Consider the following 24,218-nt stretch of genomic DNA (forward strand, 5'->3'; position numbering starts at 1 on the left):
GAAAGTGAAGCCAAATATGTAGATATTATTAGAAGAGGTGTGAGAGCTGGACTGCCCCACTAAGATCCCTAATTCAAATCACCATATTCCACAGCCATAAGCAGAGTAAACCCCCAGAGTAATGGTTGTCAAATAGGCAAACTTTGCTTTTGAATGCTCAAATCAAAATATTTGCTTAGACTGTCATCAATAGACTCTACAGAGCTATAGTTACCATGAAACATCCGTACCAATCACGATTCATGCCCAGATAATTTACCATATTTAAGGAATGGGAAGATCTCATTTCTCAATATGCAGACACCATACTTTTCTATTTGGTGGGTCTCATCATATCCATAGAGAGGATATTAGACAGTCAAAAAATATATAAGGCATGAAGTATCAGAAGCTTCCCTAGAGTCATAAAAAGAGGCAGGATGCCAGATATTCTGCAGCATTACTATCAAGAAACACGTGAGGTGTATGCTACACTGGATCTGGAAGTATACAGAAAAATATTTGCGCTTCATTGACTACGTTATCAGTGCATCCACTTCAGTAAATTCCTAGGCTTAAAACCTTTATGTACAATAAGTGATTAGAGTGTTGTTGCAAGAGTTATGCAGACTACATTGGAACTTTAAAGTGTGTCTTCTATTTTTACTCTCATTTGGTTAATAAAGTTACTCTCCAGGGACTGAAAGAGGAGTGTTAGACCAATTGAGAAAGCATGAAGGTAGATGTGCTCTTTTTTTAATAGACCATCAAATCTTATAAACAATTAAGCTAGATTTCCCTTTCCATGAATCTGACAACTGCAGGAGGTTTGTATGACATTACTATGCACGTCTTTGCAACGCGAGGTACGTAAATATAAGGTAAGTGAAAACTCTTCTTATATGTGCACAAATATATATACAAATATATGCACAAGTGACTACTTGTGTAACGATATATCTTTAAGAGACATTAGTTTGTGATAGATTCCTTACCTTAGAATATACCCAGGTGTCGTACTGGATTCGGAAAGTTTTTCGTCAGCAGTACCCCTGCGCGTCGGTAGGTGGCATCGTGCGGTTCTGTGTCCATCGCTGGCGTCGTAAGCGCCCAGATGACGTCAGGGAGACTACTTAGGCGTCACCCATGCACGCGGACATCAGTTCTATACACAACTTTCTGCGTCGGGAACGCAGAGCCATGCAAGAAACTGACCATTAGTGCCATGAAACTAGGGCCTGAAAGGGATGACCTAAACCCTAGAAATCAGTTCCCAGAACGTGGAGGGTGGGTGGGGTGGTAAGGAATCTATCACTAACTAATGTCTCTTACAGATATATTATTACACAAGTAGTAACTGGTGCATCTGAAAGAGACACGATAGTGATAGATTCCTTACCTTAGAATAAATACCCCAGCAATATCAACCCCCAGTGGCGGGTCTGCAAACAAGATTATACCAGAAAGTCAAGAAGAACAGTGCGGCCAAAGAAGCGGTCTCTCCGGACTTGACTGTCAAGGAAGTAATGCTTGGTAAACGTGTGCAGCGAGGCCCACGTAGCTGCGTGAAAAAATATCCTGCAAGGGAATGCCCCGTCCCAAGGCAGTAGTGGCTGCTGTTGCCCTGGTAGAATGGGCACGCAGCCCAACAGGAGGCTCCTTCTTAGCCAACGAGTAACATGCTTTGATTCATAGAACGACCCACCGAGAGATAGTTTGTGCACGGCCCGACCTTTTTTGGCGCCCACGTAGCCAACAAAAACGTGGTCATCCACTCGGAACTGTTGTGTGTGCTTCAGATAGAACGAGAGCGCATGTTTTGGGTCCAGACGGTGGAGCCTCTCTTCCTCTTTTGAAGGAGGTGGAAAGGTGGTGGGCAAAGTGATGGTCTGCCCGATGTGGAAGGGCGTGACAACCTTTGGCAGGAAAGAAGGAAGAGTCCTTAAAACCACCTTGTCCGGATGAAAAGAAAGGAAAGGAGGTTTAGAAGAAAGAGCCTGGAGCTCACTCACTCTTCTGGCAGAGGTGATAGCTACCAGGAAAGCCGTCTTAAGAGTGAGAAGACATAAAGGACAGTTATGAAGGGGCTCAAAGGGAGCACACATCAGATAGGTCAAAACAAGATTTCAGTCCCGCTGAGGCATTAAGAAAGGGACAGGAAGAAACGTGTGTATAATGCCTTTGAGGAAGCGATTAACAACCGGGGACTTAAAAAGAGAAGGCTGATCTGGAAGCCGTAGAAAGGCGGAGATGGACGAAAGATTACCTTTGATAGTGCCCAGAGCAGAGCCCTGGTGGGCCAAAGAAAGAAGAAAAAGAAGGACCTCAGAAAGAGGGGCAGAAAGGGGATCCACAGCCTTCATTGTGCACCATGCCACAAACTTGTTCCACCTGCAGCCGTATACCGTCTTAGTGGAGGGACGCCTGGCTGCCAGAATGACATCACAGACTTCGGGAGGAAGATCCAAAGCTGTCAACTGTCGCCACTCAATCTCCACGTATGGAGGTGGAGGCTGGACAGGTTCAGGTGGAGGACTGTCCACTGCTGCTGTGACAGAAGATCCTCCCGAAGAGGCAGTCGCATCGGGGGATTGATCGCCATGCTGAGTAGCTCGGAATACCAGTATCTTCGTGCCCAATCCGGAGCCACAAGGAAATCTTCATAACTCTGGGCAGAAGTGGTATAGGCGGAAAGGCATACAACAGACGACAGCTCCACTCGGGACGAAAAGGGGTCGCCGACCGAGTGCAGTCTTGGAAATTCCAACGTGCAGAACTGATGACATTGCGTGTTCTCTTCGGTGGCAAATAGATCTAACCAAGGCTCTCCCCACTGCAGAAAGAGACCACGCGCCACGTCAGAATTCAGACGCCATTCGTTTTTTGGTTGGAGACTGGGTTTGTGTTGGGAAGTAGGAAGTAGTGGCGCTCTGAGCAGTATGATGTTGTGGCTGAGATCGGTGTGCAGTAGGCACGCGGTGCAAAACAGGACGGGGGAACACAAACCCTTCGGGAAAAAGGCCCCTGAAATGATCTAGGCGAGCCTAGACCAACTGGAACGAGAACAGATCCTGTGCACACGCACGTATGGTTGATAGTCCGAGTATAGGGACTATGTTTTCTACTCAAAGAGTGAATGCTTGAAAAAAAGAAGAGTGAAATGTCAAGATTCATGTGAATAAAGTTTTTATAAGTCAAACAGTGGACAGTACAGTAAGGAAGTAGCCAGCCGACACGTGTTTCGTCACACCGTGAAGGAGGTGTAACTCATCAGGGCTAAAAAACATGAAAGGAAGGGGGGGGAAGAGTAAAAATAAAGATGAATGACTTAATGAAAAACAGGTAACAGATGGCATGATCGTGGGGGTGACGATACTTGAGTGGTTGTGGAACCCCTATGGTGCTGAAGGTATACATATTGTGACAAATCACCAGGTATAACGAACCCTAAAATGAAGTGTAGTGCATGGTGGTAAGTGAAAAGCGGAGGACGGGGGGGGCCATGGAGATTAGAAGAGCTACTGTTTAGAATTCCATCTTGGTCGATCTCAGGGTATCTAAGAGAAGACAAAACAGAGGAGAAAACTGGACATACAAGAGTGCTGTGAGGTACTGAACGAACAAAATGACAGGTGCAGCTCTGAAAATCACTATGAGAAGCTGGTAGAGTCTTGCTTTCCTGGAGGAAGGAAAAGGAAGAGAAGGAAAACATGTGGTGGCGGTTTAGGATGAGCCCGTCATAGGTGAGTTCTCAGTGACACACGTGAAGAGAGTGCAAAGTGAAGCATATTGAAATATACAAGAAAGAAATGGCTTGAAGCTTGGACCGGTCAAGGTACATGAAAAACACGGATTGTTACAGAAATGGACGATAAATAAATCTATGATTGGTAAACAACAGCAAAAGTATTTGCACGGTATACACCTGGTGGGGAGAGAAAACGAATAGGAGGAATATCGCTGCAATGGAAATCACATATCTACACACACATGAAAACAGCAGATGTACGTACAAAATGTGAACCTGTATGGGAAAAAAGAAAGCAAGGTACATCGCGTCGGCATGTGGACAGTAACAAATACTAGGTATAAGTGGAAGGAAAGGGGCCAATAAACGCATATTGCAACCAGGAGTAAAAAGTAAATCATGTGTGTGGAAGGTAACATATACAGCAGTGGTGGTCTCTCGGGTCGTATATGGCATGTTGTAAATCTCCATGTATTTCAATATGCTTCACTTTGCACTCTCTTCACGTGTGTCACTGCGAACTCACCTAAGACGGGCCCATCCTAAACCGCCACCACATGTTTTCCTTCTCTTCCTTTTCCTTCCTCCAGGAAAGCAAGACTCTACCAGCTTCTCATATTGATTTTCAGAGCTGCACCTGTCATTTTGTTCGTTCAGTACCTCACAGCACTCTTGTATGTCCAGTTTTGCTCCTCTGTTTTGTCTTCTCTTAGATACCCTGAGATCGACCAAGATGGAATTCTAAACAGTAGCTCTTCTAATCTCCATGGCCCCGCCCGTCCTCCACTTTTCACTTACCACCATGCACTACACTTCATTTTAGGGTTCCTTATACATGGTTATTTGTCACAATATGTATACCTTCAGCACCATAGGGGTTCCACAACCACTCTAGTATCGTCACCCCCACGATCATGCAATCTGTTACCTGTTTTTCATTAAGTCATTCTTCTTTATTTTTACTCTTCCCCCCCTTCCTTTCATGTTTTTTTAGCCCTGATGAGTTACACCTCCTTCACGGTGTGACGAAACACGTGTCGGCTGGATACTTCCTTACTGTACTGTCCACTGTTTGACTTATAAAAACTTTATTCACATGAATCTTGACATTTCACGCTTCTTTTTTTCAAGCATTCACTCTTTATGAGTAGAAAACTTAGTCCCTATACTCGGACTATAAACCATACGTGCGTGTGCACAGGATCTGTTCTCGTTTCAGACGCCATTCATGATCCATCAAGCACCGGCGGCTGAGTTAGTCCGCCCAGTAGTTCTGAGAACCTGTCTGGTGTTGAACCACCAAGGTAATGCCTTGTTGTTCCAGCCATGTCCAGAGGCGCAGAGCCTCCTGACATAGGTTCCACGACCCCACCCCGCCCTGCTTGTTGCAATACCACATGGCGATGGTGTTGTCCGTGAACACCTGCACTACACTTTCCCGGACAGTGGGAAGGAATGCCTTCAGTGCAAGTCGGATCGTCCGAAGCTTCAAAAGATTGATATGGAGCCGGGACTCCGCCGGAGACCAGAGGCCTCTGATCTCCGCCTCTCCCATGTTGCCACCCATCCCAGGAGGGACGCATTCGTCACCACTGTGTGCGCCAGATTGGGGAAGGGAGAGGGATCTTCCATTGACCCAATCGCGATTCGTGAGCCATTACTGCAATTGTCGTGCAGTGCCCTCCGTGATTTGGACATGATCGGACAGGTTGCCCTGATGCTGAGCCTACTGGAACTTCAGGTCCCACTGCAAAGCCTGCATATGCAATCTGGCATGTTGCACTAGCAGGATGCAGGAGGCCATCAGGCCCAGGAGTCATCCTGACTGAAACCCGGGATAGAGGCCGAAAGATCGGAATCATAGCCTGAATATCCCGGACTCGCTGCTCGGGAGGATAAACCCGAAACCACGTTGAATCCAGAACTGCTCCGATGAAGGGGAGCTTTTGAGAGGGACTCAGGTGCGACTTCGGCACGTTGATGGAGAACCCCAGCAAATGCAGGAGGTCGGCTGTAGTCTGAAGGTGGGTGACGACTGCATGGGGCGAGCCCGCCTTCAACAACCAGGCGTCGAGGTAGGGGAAGACTGACCTGCGCAGATGAGCTGCGACCACCGCCATCACTTTTGTAAACACCCGCGGGGCACTGGTAAGCCCGAAGGGGAGCACGGCAAACTGAAAATACTCCTGGCCTACCGTGAACCGCAGGTAACGCCTGTGGGCCGGCAGGATGGGGATGTGTAAATATGCGCCCTGCAAGTCCAACACAAATATCCAGTCTCCAGGGTCGAGGGCAGCCAAGACCTGAGCCAGAGTCAACATCTTGAACTTCTCTTTCCGGAGGAAGCGATCGACGTTCCTGAGGTCCAAGATGGGGCGCAGGCCCCCTTTCTCCTCTGGAGAAGTGCAAAGTGATCCCATGACATGCAGTGGAACTGAGGTGGCATGCCGGGGGGGGGGGGGGGCATATTCGAAGAGGAGGGAGTAGCCCCTTCGAACGATTTGCAGCACCCACCTGTCCGAAGTGACAGAGCTGCAGTGGGGGAGGTGATGTTGAATCCTGCCGCCCACCGGCGTGGGGTGCACCCCAAAGCTTGGACTAGGAAGGCTTTGAGGCGGATGCTGCGGGACCGGCGGTGGACTGACCTGCACGCTGGCCCCCTGTGCCACCACGGAAGCCACAACGACCGCACTGAGGTTGGTTCTGCGCATGCTTCTGGCTGAACGAACGTGTAGGGGCGCCCCTTCCGTGGCCTCAAATGGAACGAAAGATAGACGTGGCTGGGTGTGCGGTGGAGAGACCCAAGGACTTGGCGTAGCCCGAGAGTCCTTGAAACGTTCCAGTGCACAGTCTGCCTTATCGACAAACAGGCGAGTACCATCAAAAGACATGTTCATGAGGGAACTTTGGACATCCCGAAAACCCAGTGAACCGCAGCCAGGCATGGAGACGCAATGCCACCATCGTGGGGATTGCTCTACCCAACGAGTCCGCGGTGCCCAGCCCACACCGAATGGCGAACTTCGCTGCATCCTTCCCCTCCGCAACAGCTTGGGAAAGTACAGCCCGAACCTCCTCCGGGCACTGGGGCAGAGTTTGCGCCACCGTGTCCCACACAGCGTGAGAGTAGCGGCCCAAGAGGCATGCAGTGTTGACTGACCGCAGCCCCAAGCTGGCAGAGGAAATCAACTTTCCAGCTCCAGCTTTTTCGATTCCTTATCCGGCGGAGCGGTAGGGAATGCACTTTGGGAAGAGGAGGCCTGAATGACCAGGCTTTCCGGGTTTAGATGATTTGTTAGAAAGGCAGGGTCACCCGGTGCCTGGCGATGACGCCTGGCCACGTTTTTATCCACAGGAACCCCTGTGGCTGGTCTAGACCAGGTGCCTAACAAAACATCCGTCAAGGCCTCATTGAACGGAAGCAGAGGTTCCATAGAACTTGCCGCCGGCTGAAGTACTTCATTAAGGAGGTTCGTCTTGAGAGTAACAGTAGGCAGATCAAGGTAAAGAGCCTCAGCTGCTCTAGAGAGCACCACAGTATATGTGGTGCCTTCCTCCATGACAGTGGGAGGAGACACAACCCCAGGCTCAGAGGAAAGGTCAAGGCCGCCTAGATCCTCCGAGTTCTCAGCTCATTCAAGTTCGGACTCGCACTGCTGTGCAAGAGGGTCCTCTGACCCCTTCAATTCATCCCCCTCCTCTACAGCCTGAGGCACAGGCTGTAGTGGCGGGGGAGGCACAGGGGAAAACAAATGCTACATCGGCACCGGGAACGTCCCAATTAGGGTCCCAAGCCGGAGCAAAATTGCCCGGAAACTCGGGCAAGGGATGGGGTGGGACGCACGGGACCCATTGCGGCGCCGAGGAACGGAGTCGCAGGGGGTGTCGGGGCCGGAGCCGCTGGCGGAGGACCTTGCGGCGCCGGAGACGCTGGCGGCAAGCAAGGGCCCTCAGTAGGGTCTGCGGGGCCCGAAAGCACGCCGGCGGGAGCCCTAGGCCTGAAAAGACGGTCCATGGCAGCAAGAAACTCTTGCACCTGGGCCGGAGTCGCCGACGGACTTGGATAAAGTGGGTAGGCCGCGGGACTCTCAGGCTCCAACGGAGCCGTGGGGGAAGGACCCCTGGCCCCCTCGTCCTCGTCCGGAGACCGACGGTGGGACGTCTGAGAGCGTAAACGCTTCTTCAACTTTTTCTTGTGACGTCTCTTACCCGATTCCGAGGGTGAAGACTTCGACCCGAGAAGCGATGATGATGGTTCTGCAGCTGGTCCCTTGAGCGACCCCTGGACCTCAAACGGCGCAAAGACGACTGCCGGGCCTCCAGCAGCTTTCGGGTCCGCTCCAGCAAAGCCTTTGGAGCCATGGCCAGACAGTCAGAACATAACCAGGAGTCATGGTCGCGCTCCAGACAGTAGAGACAAACGCCGTGGGGTTCGGCCACCGACATCGTACGGCGGCAGGCCCCTCAGGATTTAAACCCAGGCATCCCTACGCGGCACCAGGAGTCAAAGACTCAAAAGAAGTAGAGCCACAAGTCTCAAAAAAGTTAGTCAAAAAGTGACTAGGGTACGTGCTCTAACCGGATCTGCACTTGCTGGTGCGGAAAAATAAAGAACTGACGTCAGAGCGTATTGGTGGCGCCTAAGTAGTCTCTGCGACATCATCTCGGCGCTTACGAGGCTAGCGACAGACGCTGAGCCGCACGAGGCCACCTACCGACGCGCAGGGGTACTGCTGCCGAAAACTATCCGGATCCAGCCCGACGCCTGGGGATATTCTAAGGTAAGGAATTTATCACTAACGTGTCTCTTTCAGATAGATAGATATATATATATATACTTACTCCAGTATTGGAACTTTCATTGATTACCCATTGCTTGTATCATTCCTCGTCGTCGAGATGGGAGTCCCCGGTATACATAAAATAGCCATAGAAATAAGTACAAAAAAAGAATTAGGCCTAGGCCTTTCTAGTTTTGTAGCATATCCACCTCTTTTTGCAAAAGAGACCAAATAAAATGAACAGCCAATCAGAATAGCCTCACCCCATAGAACATTCCTGAGAGAGCCTTAGATTTTCTACTGCACGTTGTGCAAGGGATTCTCCTATTTACCCTTATCTTGAACCTGTTTTTTCCATCTACAATATACACTACGTGGTCAACATGTCAGATAAGGAGAAGAAGGCTCTCTTCAAGGCTTGTGCCACCTGCTCCAAGAAGAGGCTTCATGTGGAAGACAAACTAAAAGACTGTATTAATGGTTTGTATCCTGTCCATAATGCGGCTGACTGCAAAATTTGTTGGACCTTCTCCACGAAGACCTTGCAAGACCGTGAGGGGCATCTGTTACCTTCGCTCCAGAGGCTTAGGTCGAGAAAGGATCCTGTCTCCAGTGACAGTGATGACGCTTCCTCTGCTACTTCATCCAGGAGGGGGTAGGTCTTCTCCTTCTACTTCTTCCGACCCCCCCTTCTAAAGCCTTATAAAAGACCTCTCATAAGTCTGACAGGCGTAGTCCTATCAAATCTCCTCACCGCGGTGTAAAGGAGAGGGAAGGACTGGTCCCAGGAGTGGCACTGGAAAAGAAGGCAAGCTATGTGCCTTCTTCTTCTTCTCCTGAAAAGATGAAGACTTTTAAAAAAACAGCTCCTGTCCCATCTGATGGAAAAGCTGAGGAAATAAGTTTGCTCGTCGACGAGGCAACATCTATTCCGTCGACGACAACTTCCAAGACTTTGTCAGCGTCTTCTTTGGCTCCGTCGACAGGCTCGTCGACGAGTGTTTCCTTGTCTCTACCGGTGATGAAAGGATCGGCGTCGACGGCGACGCCAGGCTCGGATGTGCTGTTCACTCTGTCGTCGACGTGCACATGGACGACGTCCACATCGATGAGGATGACGACGTGATGGTGTCGACGGCTACCACGTCGACGGCGATGACCTCGAACATGATTGTGACGACGATCCCGTCTACGGTGTCCTTCGCTCCGTTGACGGCTCAAATAAACATCGCCGCCGACGGCTTCGTCGATGACCTCGTCCACGATACAAAACGTGGCAATTTCAAGTTGGAGATGCTGCATTACACCACAGATGACTTCTCCCAGGAAAGGGACACCTCTGCCTCCTGCTCTCCTTCTAGAAGAGGAGGTTTTTGATGACGAAGATGGACCATACAGTGCTGCTGTTAGCGCATCACAGCTGAATATCAGGACACTGACTCAGAAGAGTACTATATGGTTCAGCAACAATATGAGCCCCCAATAAGGTCTCAGGAAGATTATCAGCAGGAGATGGTCTGCATGCCATCCTCCCTCATCACAGACTTGCAATTCATGCTGTCTGATTATAGGCTGAGATTTCCTATGAAATCTCCTGCCCAGGATACAGTGCAAGTACCGGTTACTTCACTTGCTCATCCGGTTACACCCCAATTTCCTCCACAAACTTCATTGCTGGAGTTACCAGAACCGCAGCCAGTAGTTACTGTCCAGGATGATACATCGGACGATGACCAGGAGACAACAACTGTTCTGGATCCCGACAGGGAGTGGGATGATTACATCATTCCGGAACCCGCCTCTCCTGTTCTGGAGCTGGCGGATTCCCCCCCCCCCCCCCTGCAGATATTGAGGGTTTCCATAATCTAATGGAAAGAGCGTCTAAAAGATTCGACCTGCCCATACCAACAGTGCATAAACTTCCAATAAACCAAGGGGACCCCTGAAAGTTGCTGTAGGTGGAAATGCAGGGGAAAGGGACAATACAATAGAACAAAAAAACTCCAACTGTACTAAGTCAATAAGTGCTTATAGAGTCACTAGAGGAGTATGTCTCCCTCCCAGGAGGTAATAGGTTAACAGAACAACATAGAGTGTGGATACATGGAAAAGTTTTAATCAATATTCATTAATAAGCAATTCATAAATGTCAGTACATTTGATAACAAAACACAATAGAAAAAAGATAATAGTCCCCCACAAAAAATGAACATTTGCGCAATCGCTCCAACTCACACTCATTCAGTCACATGCGTCCTGATCCTAAAGGGATCCATTCATTCAGAAAGAATAAAAGATCAAAAATTTTACAAAGAGGCGAAGGCCTATGAGTCTGTATAAGCTGAAAAACAATAAACTGAAAGATCCGACTGGATACAATATTATATTGTCTCGCTGATGGATAGCAATTCAGGCTATACAAAGGAAGATAAATAAACTGTATATTATCACAACATGTATTTTACCATAATAGGCAATGAGGGGTTTCTTCCTCAAAGTGTTGTGACACTAGAGACAATAAGGAAACAAGCAATTAAGATAGGCTTCGCCAAGTTATAGTCGTAGTGCCGACGTACTTTTCGGTGTGCGACCTCCAAGAGGTCTCACTTTCATCAGGGCATGTGTCTCCTCGGAGATAAGAGTGGGGGTATCTGAAAAGTGGAGGTGGATAAAAAAAAGGAACTTCAGGTGGCGGTTTGCTATACGGACAGGACAGAATGTCAGCCAATAAGAATTAAGTAGAATCACTAGGATTAGCACAAAGGAATCTGTGCAGAGGAGTACGGGAGATGGAAAGGGTTCCGGGCTGAGGAGATCCCCGCGATAGGGACCAGGTTCAGAGAGATACTGAATACTAGGATTTGAGCAAATTGGAGCCACTGATGCCTCGGACCCGGTCGCCCGCCTAGCTGCGCTATCCTTACTTCTTAAATCGATTGGATGCTCACCTGCACCTACCCTTGGAGGACCCTTGGAGGACCTGTTCTGGGCTTCGATGAGGGTCCGCGCCCTGATTCTGTCCCGTGAACCTACCGCTTGACGACCCATGAACCTACCGCTTGATGACTCGTCCATCCTCCAATTTGCTCAACACCTATCTCATCAAGCTGTCGTTTCAGATGGTCTCATTACAGGACATTTTGCGGCTCCTCAATCCGGGAGATTACATGGCCACTCTGGACCTCGAGGATGCATACTTTCATGTCCCCATCCACTCAGCCCACAGGAAGTTCTTACGCTTCACAGTAGCCAAGTGCCACTTTCAGTTCAAGGTTCAGCCTTTCAGATTCAGATCCGCTCCGATTATTTTCACAAAGGTACTAGCCCCTGTGGCGGTGTTTCTCAGGAAGCAGAAGCTCCAGGTCTTCCCTTACCTGGAAGACTGGTTGCTAATAGCTCCATCTCAGCACGCAGCAGAGACAGCTGTAAGGACCTGCACACAGCTCTTCCGTTAATTGGGGCTTCAGCTCAACACAGAAAAGTCAGTTCTGTGCCCGTCCAGATCAGCCCGGTTCTTGGGGGCCATTCTGGACACATCTCGCTGCAAAGCGTTCCCTTCAAAGGAAGACAAAAAAAGATGATAACCTCAGCTCGTCAATTGCAATGAAGAGGGTCACTTTCAGTTTGCCTCTACAAGTCCCTCCTCGGGTTAATATCGTCCTGCATTCCTCTAATTCCCCATTGCAGGTTACGAATGCGCCCCCTCCAGGAGCAACTGGATTTGCAGTGGCGCCAGGCAGACAGCTCTTTCGAGGACAAAGTCCTTGTCACTCAGCCTATGAGAGGCAGCAGCATGGTGGACGAGCAAGGACAACATCTTCCAGGGTCTCACCTTCAGGGTAACCCCAGCTCCTCTAATAATTATAGCAGACGCCTCACTGGAAGGCTGGGGAGCAGTCTTACAAGACTTTCACGTAAGCGGCCGCTGGCTGCCCCAGCATCGTCTACTTCACATCAACCTGTTGGAGCTCCAGGCGATTTGTCTCGCCTTGTAGGCCTACCTTCCACGAATACAACAGTCATCCGTCCTGGTCCGACATGACAACACGACAGCCATGCACTACGTAAATAAGCAAGGAGGTACAAGGTCTCGTCGATTATCGAACGAGACTCAGACAATTTGGGAAAGGGCAATCTAACAGGAGATATTGCTCCCAGCGGAGCATCTTCCAGGTGTCCTCAACAAGACAGTGGACACGCTCACTCGCCTGAAATGTGTGAGCCACAAGCAGGAGTTATATCACGCCACTCTAGAGGAGATTTTTCGACTCCGGGGCACTCCACCCATAGATCTTTTTGCCACTCCGGAGAACAAAAAACACAGACTCTACGCAAGCAGGCATCACCATCCGGGATCGTTAGGGAATGCGCTTTCGATGGCCTGGTCAGGCGAGTTTGTTTATGCTTTTCCTTCGATCCCACTGATTCCCAGGCTTCTCCGGAAGCTCAAAGCGGAATCCTGCAAAATGATTCTGGAGGCCTGCCAGTTTTGGTTTACGGAGGTTCTTCGACCCTCCCTGGACCGTCCAGTTCATCTGCAGTGGTTTCTTCCCTGCTGACGATGTCCCAGGACCAAGTGGTACACCCGGATCCGGGATCTCTTCAGTTATCAGCGTGGCTCCTGAGCACCGAGCATTTCTACATCTAAATATCTCGTCAGTTTGTAGAGAGGTACTTGATCAGGTTCGAGCCCCAAGTACAAATAAAACATATCGCTTGAAGTGGAAGCGTTTCTGCCTTTGGTGCCGACAAGAAAACATTCATCCCTACTTTTCTGCACCTCATCAAATTTTGCCGTACATTCTAGCATTGGCAAAATCAGGTTTAGCTCATTCTTCCATCAAAGTACACCTTACGGCCATCTCTAGATTCAGACGAACTTCCTCTGGGCCTTCCTTCTGGTTGGCAAGGATTGTTAAACAATTTCTTAAAGGACTTTTTTGAGTTTTCCCTCCAGTTAAGCCTCTATCGCCTCTGTGGCAGCTTAACCATGGTTCTTACTCAGCTCATGAGGCATCCTTTTGAACCGATTCATAAGGCAGACCTTAAATTCCTCTCATGGAAGGTGGCCCTTCTTCTCGCCTTAACATCTGCCAGAAGAGTGGGTGAACTGCATGCTCTCACTATTCAGGGACCTTTCCGGCAGTGTATTCCAAAGGTGACTTCAGACTTTCACTTGAATGAAAAAGTAATTCTCAAGTCCTTTTCTCGACCTACTACTCCAGCGGTGTTTGAAGTTCTATCTACAGCGTACCAAAGACTTCAGGAGGTCAACACAGCTCTTTGTGGCCTTCAGTGCTACTCGCAAAGGCTTTCCTCTTTCAAAGCAAGGGATTGCTTGTTGGATTGCCAGCGCTATCCAATGTTGTCACCAAGCAGCTGGCAAGCCCCTTGAAGGGCGGGTCCGGGCGCATTCTACGAGGGTTATGTCTTCTTAAGCAGCTCTCTTCGCCGGAGTTCCTATCAGGGACATTTGCAGAGCAGCGACCTAGAGCAGTACCCATACATTCACAAGGCATTATTGCTTGGATTCCTCAACGCGTAGTGACGCTGCAGTGGGACAGGCAGTCCTGAGGAACCTCTTTCAATGAGTGGTGAACTTTCCCTTCTAACCCTCCTTCCTTTTGTTTACTTATGTTCTTCGCACATTTTGCAAGTCTAAATGCTTTTGATGTTTCTTCTCTGATGATTGATTACTGTTCTATTGCCCATTGACTGTGTGGGATTAATATCTGTACTGAATGTTTTAGAAGATGGTATTGCTTCACAAAATGTGCGTTCTCACTGCTAGCTATTCTGATACAAGCAATGGTAATCTATGAAAGTTCCAATACTGGAGTAAGAAAACAAGTTACTTACCTGTAACTTTGGTTCTCCAGTATTGGTAACTTTCATAGATTTCCCATGCGCCCAACCTCCTCCCCTGGGAAAGCTCAGCCTTCAGCATCTTCCTTTGGACTGTTACACAACGGCTACGAAAATCTGAGGCTCTCTCAGGAAGGTTCTATGGGGTAAGGCTATTCTGATTGGCTGTTCATTTTATTTGGTCTCTTTTACAAAAAGAGGTGGATATGCTACAAAACTTGAAGGGGCCTAGGCCTAATTCTTTTTTTTGTACTTATTTCTATGGCTAGTTTATGTATACCCCGGACTCCCATTTAGACAATGGGGAATGATACAATCAATGGGAATCTATAAAAGTTACCAATACTGGAGAGCCAAAGTTAAAGGTAAGTAACTTGTTTTCATATTTATATATATATATATATATCTATATTTTTTTTTCTTCCCCAAAACGAGTGCCACCAAAAACCATCCGCCAGTCCATCAGGTTTTCAAGCTGGACCGTTAAAGGGTCCAGAGGCCCCTCCCAGCCCTCTTCACCACCTCTCGGTACAAAATCAACACCAGGGATGAACACAAAGATAAATCCCTTCCGACGTCAGAACCGACGCCGATAGATGCCATTCCTGCTCAGTGTCCAAATCAGGTACAAGGATGGGGTCAACGCTGACAGAGGGCACGGTCGGCATCAGGAGCATCGCCGTCTGGACAGACGTCGGAGAAGGTTGAGGGGTAACGACTGAAGTTGGTCTGGATCCGATAACGGCCCTCTGGAGCCGCCGGTGTTGAAGGCCTGGGGCCCCCAACTGACTCCGCAGGGCCAGAAGGCACACAAGCGGAGCCGGACTGCCCAAAGATGAGGTGCAAGGCCTCATAAAACGGTTGCAGTTGGGCAGGAGATGCTTCGGCACTCGGAAAAGTGGAGAGGCGCGGAGTCGTCTCGGAACGAGGCTCCGGGAGGCCTACAGCAACGACGCTCTGTGCCCCACGTCTGCGAGGGGGGAAACATCCTAAACCACGATGATATAACCACGACTCACCTGAACAACGAGGGGAGAATAACAAAGAATAATGAACAACGTCGGACGGAACAACGAAAGGCTGAACAATGAAGTATAACGTGTCCTGTATAACGTCACTCCTCATAATTAAGGGAAGATTGGGGGGGCGGGGGGTCTCCCCCCAAATAAAGGATAAATTAAACATGAATAAATAAATAATGGTATGCGTTGTTAAAATTTTAAAAATATATAACATTTAGAACAGTTTTTAAAAAAAATTGGTTTATGCAAGAAGTATTGCAAGTACAATAGTGCCATCTAATGGCCAAACACGAGATGTTTAATTTCGTGGTTTAGGAAGTCGTGTTTAAAAAGGTAGTGGTTAAAAATAGATCGTGGTTAGGCTTTCGTGGTTAAGGCAATCGTGGTTTAGGCAGTAGTTGTTTAGACATACAACCCTGCCAGGGATGAGGTGAAGTCAAAGAATGCCAAGGCTTATTCAACTTCTTCTTGTGATTTCCTGAACATCCTGAAGATTTCAAATGGGACGAGGAGTGCAGGCTCGAAGACCTTTCACGGACCTTCCTTTTGATTCAAAACGGGAGCAACGCAGAGCCGAGAACCGGGTCTCCAACAGCTTTCGGGACCGCTCCCACAGAAGCGTTTGCATTCATGGCCCAGCACTCGGAGCACGACTTTGGGTCATGGTCACGCTCCAATCAGCAGAGGCACACGAGGTGTGGATCCTTCATGGACATTATCCAATGACAAGATCCGCAGGGCCTGAATCCGGTCCTATGTTGGGGTATCAACACCACCAGGGGTCCAAGACTCAGGAAAAAAACGCCAACAAAAGGAAAACATTTTTTTTTTTAAAGTAGACAAAAAACAGCTAAGGGGTAGCGCTCTCTGGATATGTGCGTAGGCTGTTGCTGAAAAAAAAAGAACAGACGTCAGTTTGTCCGGGCGGAGTCTATGTAGGTCCTGCGACGTCATTTCCGGGTGCACGACACCTACGACTGACACGGAGCCGACCGATGCCACTTACCGACGTGCAGGGGTACTGCTAATGGAAAATCTCCAGATCCAGACTGACGCCGGAGGAAATTTTAAGGTAAGGAATCTAAAACGAGAAATCTCTGTCAGATTAACAGTTTATCTTGGATGATATCCTCCCTTCCTTGGACAGCTTCGAGATCCAATCATTTTCCCTTTGGATCAGAAATATTTTTTTTTGTGCCTTTATGAACATAATATAATAAGTATGGCTGATACTTTTATACTCTGAATTCAAACTAAAGTGCTCTGCTGAGTGACACCTCACTGTGCTCACACAAAAAATAAACATTCTGCATGCTTGTCAGCGTTCATGTAAAACTGTGTAAAATTCGCAAGTATTAAATAGCTTATAAAATTTTTTATAAAAAGTTGAGGAAAAAGGTGGGGAAATCAACTGTATATGGTGTGAGAGGAAGAGGCTGGATTAATGCCAAGCAAAGCATCGATAGGCAGTGGCAGTTAATAGGGACAAAGGTTGAGATGAATGGAATGTGTTAGGCATGCGAAGAAATAATGAACAATTCTCTTCTCCGAATTACCATTACGATGTGTATCGCCAAGTGGGTCAAGTTTTGGAAGTCTAGTAACTTTGGGGGTTCCCCAGCCAACTGAAGGAAAACAAACAAAAGACATTCAGAATTTTCCATGGGAAAAGTTAAAAAATGTTTCGATTGACAAAATTTCCTCCTAAAAAGATAACAGAATAGGAAGAAAAAAGGGGTAAACAATGTCAGTGAATCACTAGGACTACTTTAACATTTTCTCATAACTGAAAAACAAATAATTTCGACTAATGGTGACCTACTTGCTATTTAATCATACTAAGTTTTAAATGATGAGCAATTTTGGAAGAACAGCAGGTACTATTTCATATCATGACCACTACAGTCAATGTAGACCCAACTTGTGCTTGCCTTATATATATGAAAAAGAGTAAAGTTTACAAGAAAAATACACAGTTGAATGAACCTTTTGGTTTAGCCCATTTCTTTTCAGAGATTCCTCAAGAAATGCTTTTAATTATCATAAGAAACATGCAATGAAAATGCAACCCTATCCAGGATAGTATATATTTGGTTTGCCACAAAAAAGCAAGTCACCATGACCACAATTGTCCATTTTACGAATCATGGTACTCTTTTGAATCATTTGGTTTTAGAATCATTTCCTAATATGAAGTGGTAATCTTGGAAAGGTTTCTCGACATGGGTAATTTATTAGCTAAGCTTCTAATCGTGTGAAAATTAAAATTCTCCAGTCCCCCTACACACACTGCATGGGAACGCTCAGTGACTGCCTGGACTAAGGCAAAGAGTGTCACACTATACAAGGAAGGCACACTGGGATTTGACGAATCTCCCTTGGCTAATAACTGGGACACTATACTAACAGACTTCCAGACAGTCATTCAGAAGAGTCCCACACTTGATGTCCATATTTTCCGAGTGAATATCCTATTCTGCAAATCAGCCACATGCAGCATGCACCTTTGAATATGGCACAACGTTTCCCTGCATCCTTATTCAGGTAAATGTATCACACAATAGGTTTTCAGTAGTTATCCCTTGAAGGAAAAGTTACTTACCTTCGGTAACGATATATCTGTAAGAAACATTAATAGTGATAGATTCCTTACCTTAGAACAGGCGGCAGACTGGATCCGGAAAGTTTTTCGTCAGCAGTACCCATGCGCGTCAGTAGGCTCTGCGTGCGTCGTTGGCGGAGTAAATCCAGCGTGGGGAAGGGGGCTGCAATCAATGTTGGACCGCCACGTTTGGCGGTCCAACATTGATTTCAGCCCCCTTCCCCACGCTGGATTTACTCTGCGAATAAGGTCTCCCTAACCCGTTCCTACTCCGGGGAACACCTAGGAGCCTCTTCCACCACCGATGTCCACCTGCGACACGGCCCCCAGGATTTCTTAAACCTGGATACTTGTTACACTAAGGATCTCCGGAACGCGCCGGACACCTAACCTGACTCCCCCCGGCTCTCAGCCCCACAAATGGACACAGGACCGTGTCCTACCAGCACCGTTTATACCCACAACCCTGTTCTGATGATGATCCCGAGTAATAGGATGGAAACGTCGTCGACTTCTCAGCGCAACTAAAGGCGCACCATCGGTGGTTCAACAAAATTGTCATTTTTTCCTACAAATTGTAAATCATTGTCTAGAACCACTGTATTCACTGTATACACTTGCTCACATCCACACCTTGTGCCGTTTTTCCGCTGATTACACATTGTCACTTGCGTCGCCACTATTTGTGTCACCTACACAATTAAGCACTAAGTCCAATTCAGGTTGTTCACGCATTTTTGCCTACAGTGCTGTCATAACTGTATGTTGCTTTTATCTAAATCTGATCTTAAATATATGATGCTAAATGCACATTTCAAAAAATCGGTTTAGAGCCTCCTATTTTCTGTTGTTTATAGTATTGTACTTGCATGCTTAACCGTCCTTCCTAAACTATACCAGTTGAGATACTATTGTTTTGTTTCATGTACCTACCCAAATATCAACATGGTTTATGGGTTATACTCCTGTTAAATACAATGAGCTGCAGGTGTGGCACCCCCCACACCGTCAGCCGCATTACGCAACGGGTGAGGGGAAGTCGAACAGCGACGGCGCTTCTTCGTCTTCTTTTTGGAATGCTTCGACTTACCTGACCCCGAGTGCGAAGACTTAAATCCAGAGGAACTCCCACAGGACCGGGACTTTGAGCGGAGTGGAGCCGACTGCCGGACTTCCAGCAACTTTCGGGACCGCTCCCGCAAAGTCTTTGGCGCCATGGCCCGGCAGTCGGGGGACGACTTGGAGTAGTGGTCACGCCCGAAGCAGTAGAGACACACGCAGTGCGGGTCAGTTACCGACATCATGCGGTGACTGTCCCCGCAGTTCTTGAAGCCGGGCATACCTACGACACCAGGAGTCGATCGACTCTAAAGAAATTAGGTAAAAGGCCTCAAAATAGCTCAGTCAAAAAGTGACTGGGGTTACTTGCTCTTCCTGTATCTATGTTTGCTGGCGCGGAAAAAGAAAGAACTGATGTCAGCGCGCGTGGGCGAGTCTAAGTAGCTCCAGTGACATCATTCCAGCGCCAGCGACGCAAGCGGAGCCATACGACGACGCCTACTGACGAGCAGGGGTACTGCTGACGAAAAACTTTCCGGATCCAGTCTGACGCCTGGGGGTAATTCTAAGGTAAGGAATCTATCACTACGTGTTTCTTTCAGATTACACTGTTTGGGTGCTGCTCAGTTCATAGTTTACCAAAGTTGATACTTCGGTTGTTCTTAAACATGCCTGAATTCTTATCATGGCTCACACCAGATGACGTGCTCTGCGGGTACTTAACAAGGTGATGTTACATTTAACACATCCATTGCAGTTCTACTATGCATCCCGCATATTTTACCTTTGGAGGCACATGAGTAACCGCTTCGCAGACTGGTGCTGTATGATGATATGTGGGATGTACGGCTGTTATTTACTATTCTACTGTTATCAACATACTGTCATATATAATGTATGTATGTAAATGGAAAAATGTTAATAAACATATTTAAACAAAAAATTAAGTGGTAATCTTGGAATTATTTTTATTAACATTTTTGTAAACAATGTACGTCATTTGGTCAGCGCTTCACTTTCCAGTTTAATGTAAAAACCACTAAATGCTAGAACTATGCAGGTTTGGAGTACTTTGAGTTTTAATAAGATACGTACAAACAAAAATACTCCTGAAGGGCAATGGGGAACATTGCGTTTTTACGTCTCGCCTAGCGTTGCAGCACGCATGCGCTGCTCGCTCTTCAAGGCATATTGTAGTAGGGTATGTTTTAGAAGTGGAGTGGAAGCCCCACCCCTTCTTTCCATTGGCTTGTCACTGTTCATGCTAAAGGCTGGTTCTTGATGGTAAATGAGGCTTCTTAGTCCCTCCTTGTTACAGCCCGGTCTCCTTCTGGGACAGCCCATTCAGACTGGATCTTTTACTTGCGGCGTTACACAGTGTCTTTTAATTACTGGGTAAGCACTTTTTTTTTTTACCATTCGTGTAATGGCCGTTTAACACTGCGGTAGCTTCCACACTCATAATGGCTGCCATGTTATTTTGTAATCTTGTTATTGCGTTTATTGCTTAGTGTTTTTCCGACGGCCCGGCAGCAGAGCACTGAGGAGGCTAAGAGGTACGCATTTTTATTATCGTATGAATATGCGTTTTTTGGGGGGGAATAATCTGCATCCCACCTAGTGTTGCTTGTTAAATTTAGTTTTTTATGACTTTTTTTATAAAGCGCATATGGCTGCTGCGCAACTTTATTATGGTGCGCGCTGCCAAAATGCTTTTCTTTTTAATTTTTTTTTTTTTTATAATCCTCATCCGCCTCAGACAGAAAGTAGAACGTCAATACCGTAACTCGATTTCAGGAGACGTAGGCACTTGGATTGGAGGCGCTCTAGGAACCTTGACCCCCAAGGCATTATCCTGTCTGCCTGTTCCTGCCTTATCCCGGCAACTCATGCCGTGCTAGACCAGTCATATCCCGCTCGATACCGCACCATTTTCCCGCATTTAAAGCTTGGTTTCGATCCGTCTGTCTACCCTGCATCGCTTCTCTGGTCTGCATCTGGTTCCTTTTTACCCTAGAGTCATATGCGGACTTTGCCACACATCACTGCTTTTTCTCACTTGTTGACCTCCATTCTGCTGTTCACTGCCACCATATTTATACATTCTATATCGGGGAAATCACTCTTTTCGCGTCAGGCACATCCCACTGTTCTTCTGTGCCTCTGACTCTGATGCCCTGAGGAAGGTGATGTCCAATGTCGGGCAAACACCAAAACGCGCGTCGGTGCTGAACTCCAATTGTTGGAATGTCATAAGTCATTTGACCATCTAATCCATTTCATGTTACGACCAGTCATGTTAGATTAATTGTTGATGTTATTCTATGAATTATCTGTGATTGATGTATAACTTGGATTGTATTCGTCTGACATATGTGACACCACCTTATCATTGTGTACCCTGACTTTATGCAAGATTTCATTATATTTTTTACGGTATTTTGACCTTTCTTATGTTTGTTTTGTATGAATGATCCATTAGGATTGATGTGTGAGAATGGGAATACTTGAGATGGTATGCCTGAGATTTCACTGAGTGTGTGGTGGGATGCGCAACTGTTATTTTGATTTATTAGGACATGGTCCCTTAGCTATTATATTTATCTAATAAAATTATTTTGATATATTTCTATTCTTCTTTGTGGTTCACTATTATATTAATGTACAGCCTTTTTGCGTTACGATATCATTGACTATTTTGCATTATTGAAATTAGATAGGTAGAGAATTTTTCTGTTGAGATTTTCTTACTTGGATTGAAGGGGCCCGGGGACAATGCCCCCCTACCGGTATATGAAAATCTCACAAAAAGTTGCATACCCCGCCTAGAAAAGGGGTGGTCCCACTCTCTTCTGATAGGGGATGACCGATGACTGTTGGTACAGGCCCGTATAAGATGGAAACTTGATGGCCCAACTGAACCCGACCCAGTCTGAGAGTATCCAATGAGGCATAACCATAGGACCAAAGATGGTGTTTTTAAACTCAAAACATAACCAACATGAGCCCCAAAAACTTTTTCTGTGCCCCGAAATACTAGCCACAAAATGACTAACGCTGAGACCAATTAAGCAAACCCTCCCATATTACTTTCCTCTTGCTGTTCTGTAATCTACCCAGATCTATCTTAGAAATCTTATATAACCATTCTGAGTGTATCGCGGTATGACCTCTGCCCATCTCCTACAAATCTCTCTCCTGGCTAACAAGAATGAATAAAAAAGAAACTCCCTTGCGGGCCTAAAACTTCACTAGTTACGCCAAAGATGATTAAGGCGAGAGAGATTTGGACTGGGGTACCTATAATGTCGGCTAGAGTTGCCACTACGCTCTCCCAGAATCCGGTTATCACTGGACACTCTTTAAACATATGTATATCTATAGCATTTACCAAATTATATTTCTTGCACCTAATTGGGGGCCTTTTGCTATTTTTGAAAGTGTAGCTGGCGATAAATAGGCCCTATGCGTAGTAAAGTAGCGATTCCTCCTCAGGCAGGCAGGTTTTACAATAGAGAACAGTGTCTGAAAAGAAGTCTGCCACACATCCTCCCAACACTCGTCTGGCATAGAGGCTCCCCACAATTCTTCTGCCAGTTTAAACTCTCCATCAATAGTTTCCACTATGGACCAATAGTAAAAAGAAACCGCTTCCCCCCCCCCACAACAAGCCTTAAAAACAATTGATCCTCAAGATTTTTCCTATGCCTATCGGATTTTTAACATTCTGTGACCAACTCAGCAGCTGCACGTACTTAAACCTGGACATACCCTCCTCCAGCATGTTATGAAAAAACTCCCAGGATAGAAGGGACCCTTAAGAAGCTAGATCCTTCTATACTAGTAACCTTCTTCTCTAAGTGGTATTGCTAATTTATACTTCAGGCATTCTGGGACTCCCGGAGAGTCCCAGAGAGGAGCTAGGCTGAAGTAATAGTTAAGGCCAGTACCTTGCCTAATTCTGAGCCATATCCGGGCTGCGGCCAAAATAACTTTCAATCTGATCTTCTTGAAGTACTTTTGGTCACCAAATGTAAAGAGGAAAACCCTCAAGCGGCAGTCTCACCCACTTCAGCATGGCGAAAACATTATACCTCTTTCTGAATCATCTGGGGATTTTAACAACATCCTAGAGTGCGATAATTGAAAGGCCCAGGCATAATACTGAAGGTCAGGGAGTGTAAGGCCGCCCTTTTCCCTTCTGCGCCTTAGCTTCTTCCAAGCCATTCTTGTAGATTTATATGCCCAGGCGAATGACTTAATAGCTTGTTGTAATTTGTCTATTGCCTGTTTTTCAAAGTGCAAAGGAAGTAATGGTGTTAAAAAGGAAAGTGATTTTTGGTAGTATAATCATTTTAATCAGATTGATTCTACCAAAAATAGTCAGAGGGAGATGTGCCCAAGATTTCATGAGCTTCTGGCAAGCCCTAGAAATATTCGCAATATTAGTCCCGCTATCTTATCTCTGTTCTGTACAAGCATTACGCCTAAATATCTCATGTCACCCCTGGTCTGGTAGCCGCTCCCCGGCAAATTCCATATCATGATCTCTGTTTTCTCTGCGTTCACCTCGTAGCCAGAAACCAGACCAAAGTCTTGTGCCATCCTAATGACCTGGGGGAAAAATACATCCAGCTCTGATGACAAGATCCAAACATCATCTGCATACAGGGCCACCTTCCTCTCCCACGCTCCAAACTTAAATGATGAAATGCTCGGTTCATCTCTCAGAAGCTGAGCAAAAGGCTCATACAAATCAAAAAGGAGCGGAGAGAGTGGGCGGCCCTGTCTGGTGCCCCTAGTAATCTTAACAGGATTAGTCAGTTTTCCATTAACTAGGAGTCTTGCAGTAGGGTCTTGATATATAAGCTGTATAGCATGGCAAGATTTCTATCCCATGTTAAACCTTTCCATCACTGCCGTTAGATATATCCAGTTTACCCTGTCGAATGCCTTGGTGGCATCCAACCTCATTGCTGCCAAGGGTAAAGAGAAGGTTGAAGTCAGGTCAATTGCACCTATAAAATCATGCGTTAGGTCAAATAAGTTTCTGCCCCTTACAAAACCCTTTTGGTCTGAATGTAACATAGTGTCTGCTACTGCTCCCAACCTATCTGCCAGAATCCTTGTGAATACTTTATAGTCTGTATTCAGGAGGGAAA

General features: G+C 46.9%; 1 protein-coding gene across 2 annotated transcripts in view; it reads right to left on the bottom strand.

The window, feature by feature from the left end:
• The window catches only part of ARL13B (ARF like GTPase 13B), an 836,406-nt gene that overhangs the window by 22,270 nt on the left and 789,918 nt on the right, over window positions 1-24,218 (bottom strand). The window contains exon 10 of one of the 2 annotated variants that reach the window (XM_086934422.1): window positions 16,952-17,020. The exons of the other annotated variant lie outside the window; for it this stretch is intronic. Within the exon in view, the coding sequence (XP_086790548.1) occupies window positions 16,952-17,020 (69 nt within the window). The remainder of the gene's footprint in view (window positions 1-16,951; window positions 17,021-24,218) is intronic. 2 annotated transcript variants of the gene reach the window in all.

Source organism: Lissotriton vulgaris, chromosome 8 (genome assembly GCF_964263255.1).
Source record: "Lissotriton vulgaris chromosome 8, aLisVul1.2, whole genome shotgun sequence".
Classification (NCBI taxonomy): domain Eukaryota; kingdom Metazoa; phylum Chordata; class Amphibia; order Caudata; family Salamandridae; genus Lissotriton; species Lissotriton vulgaris.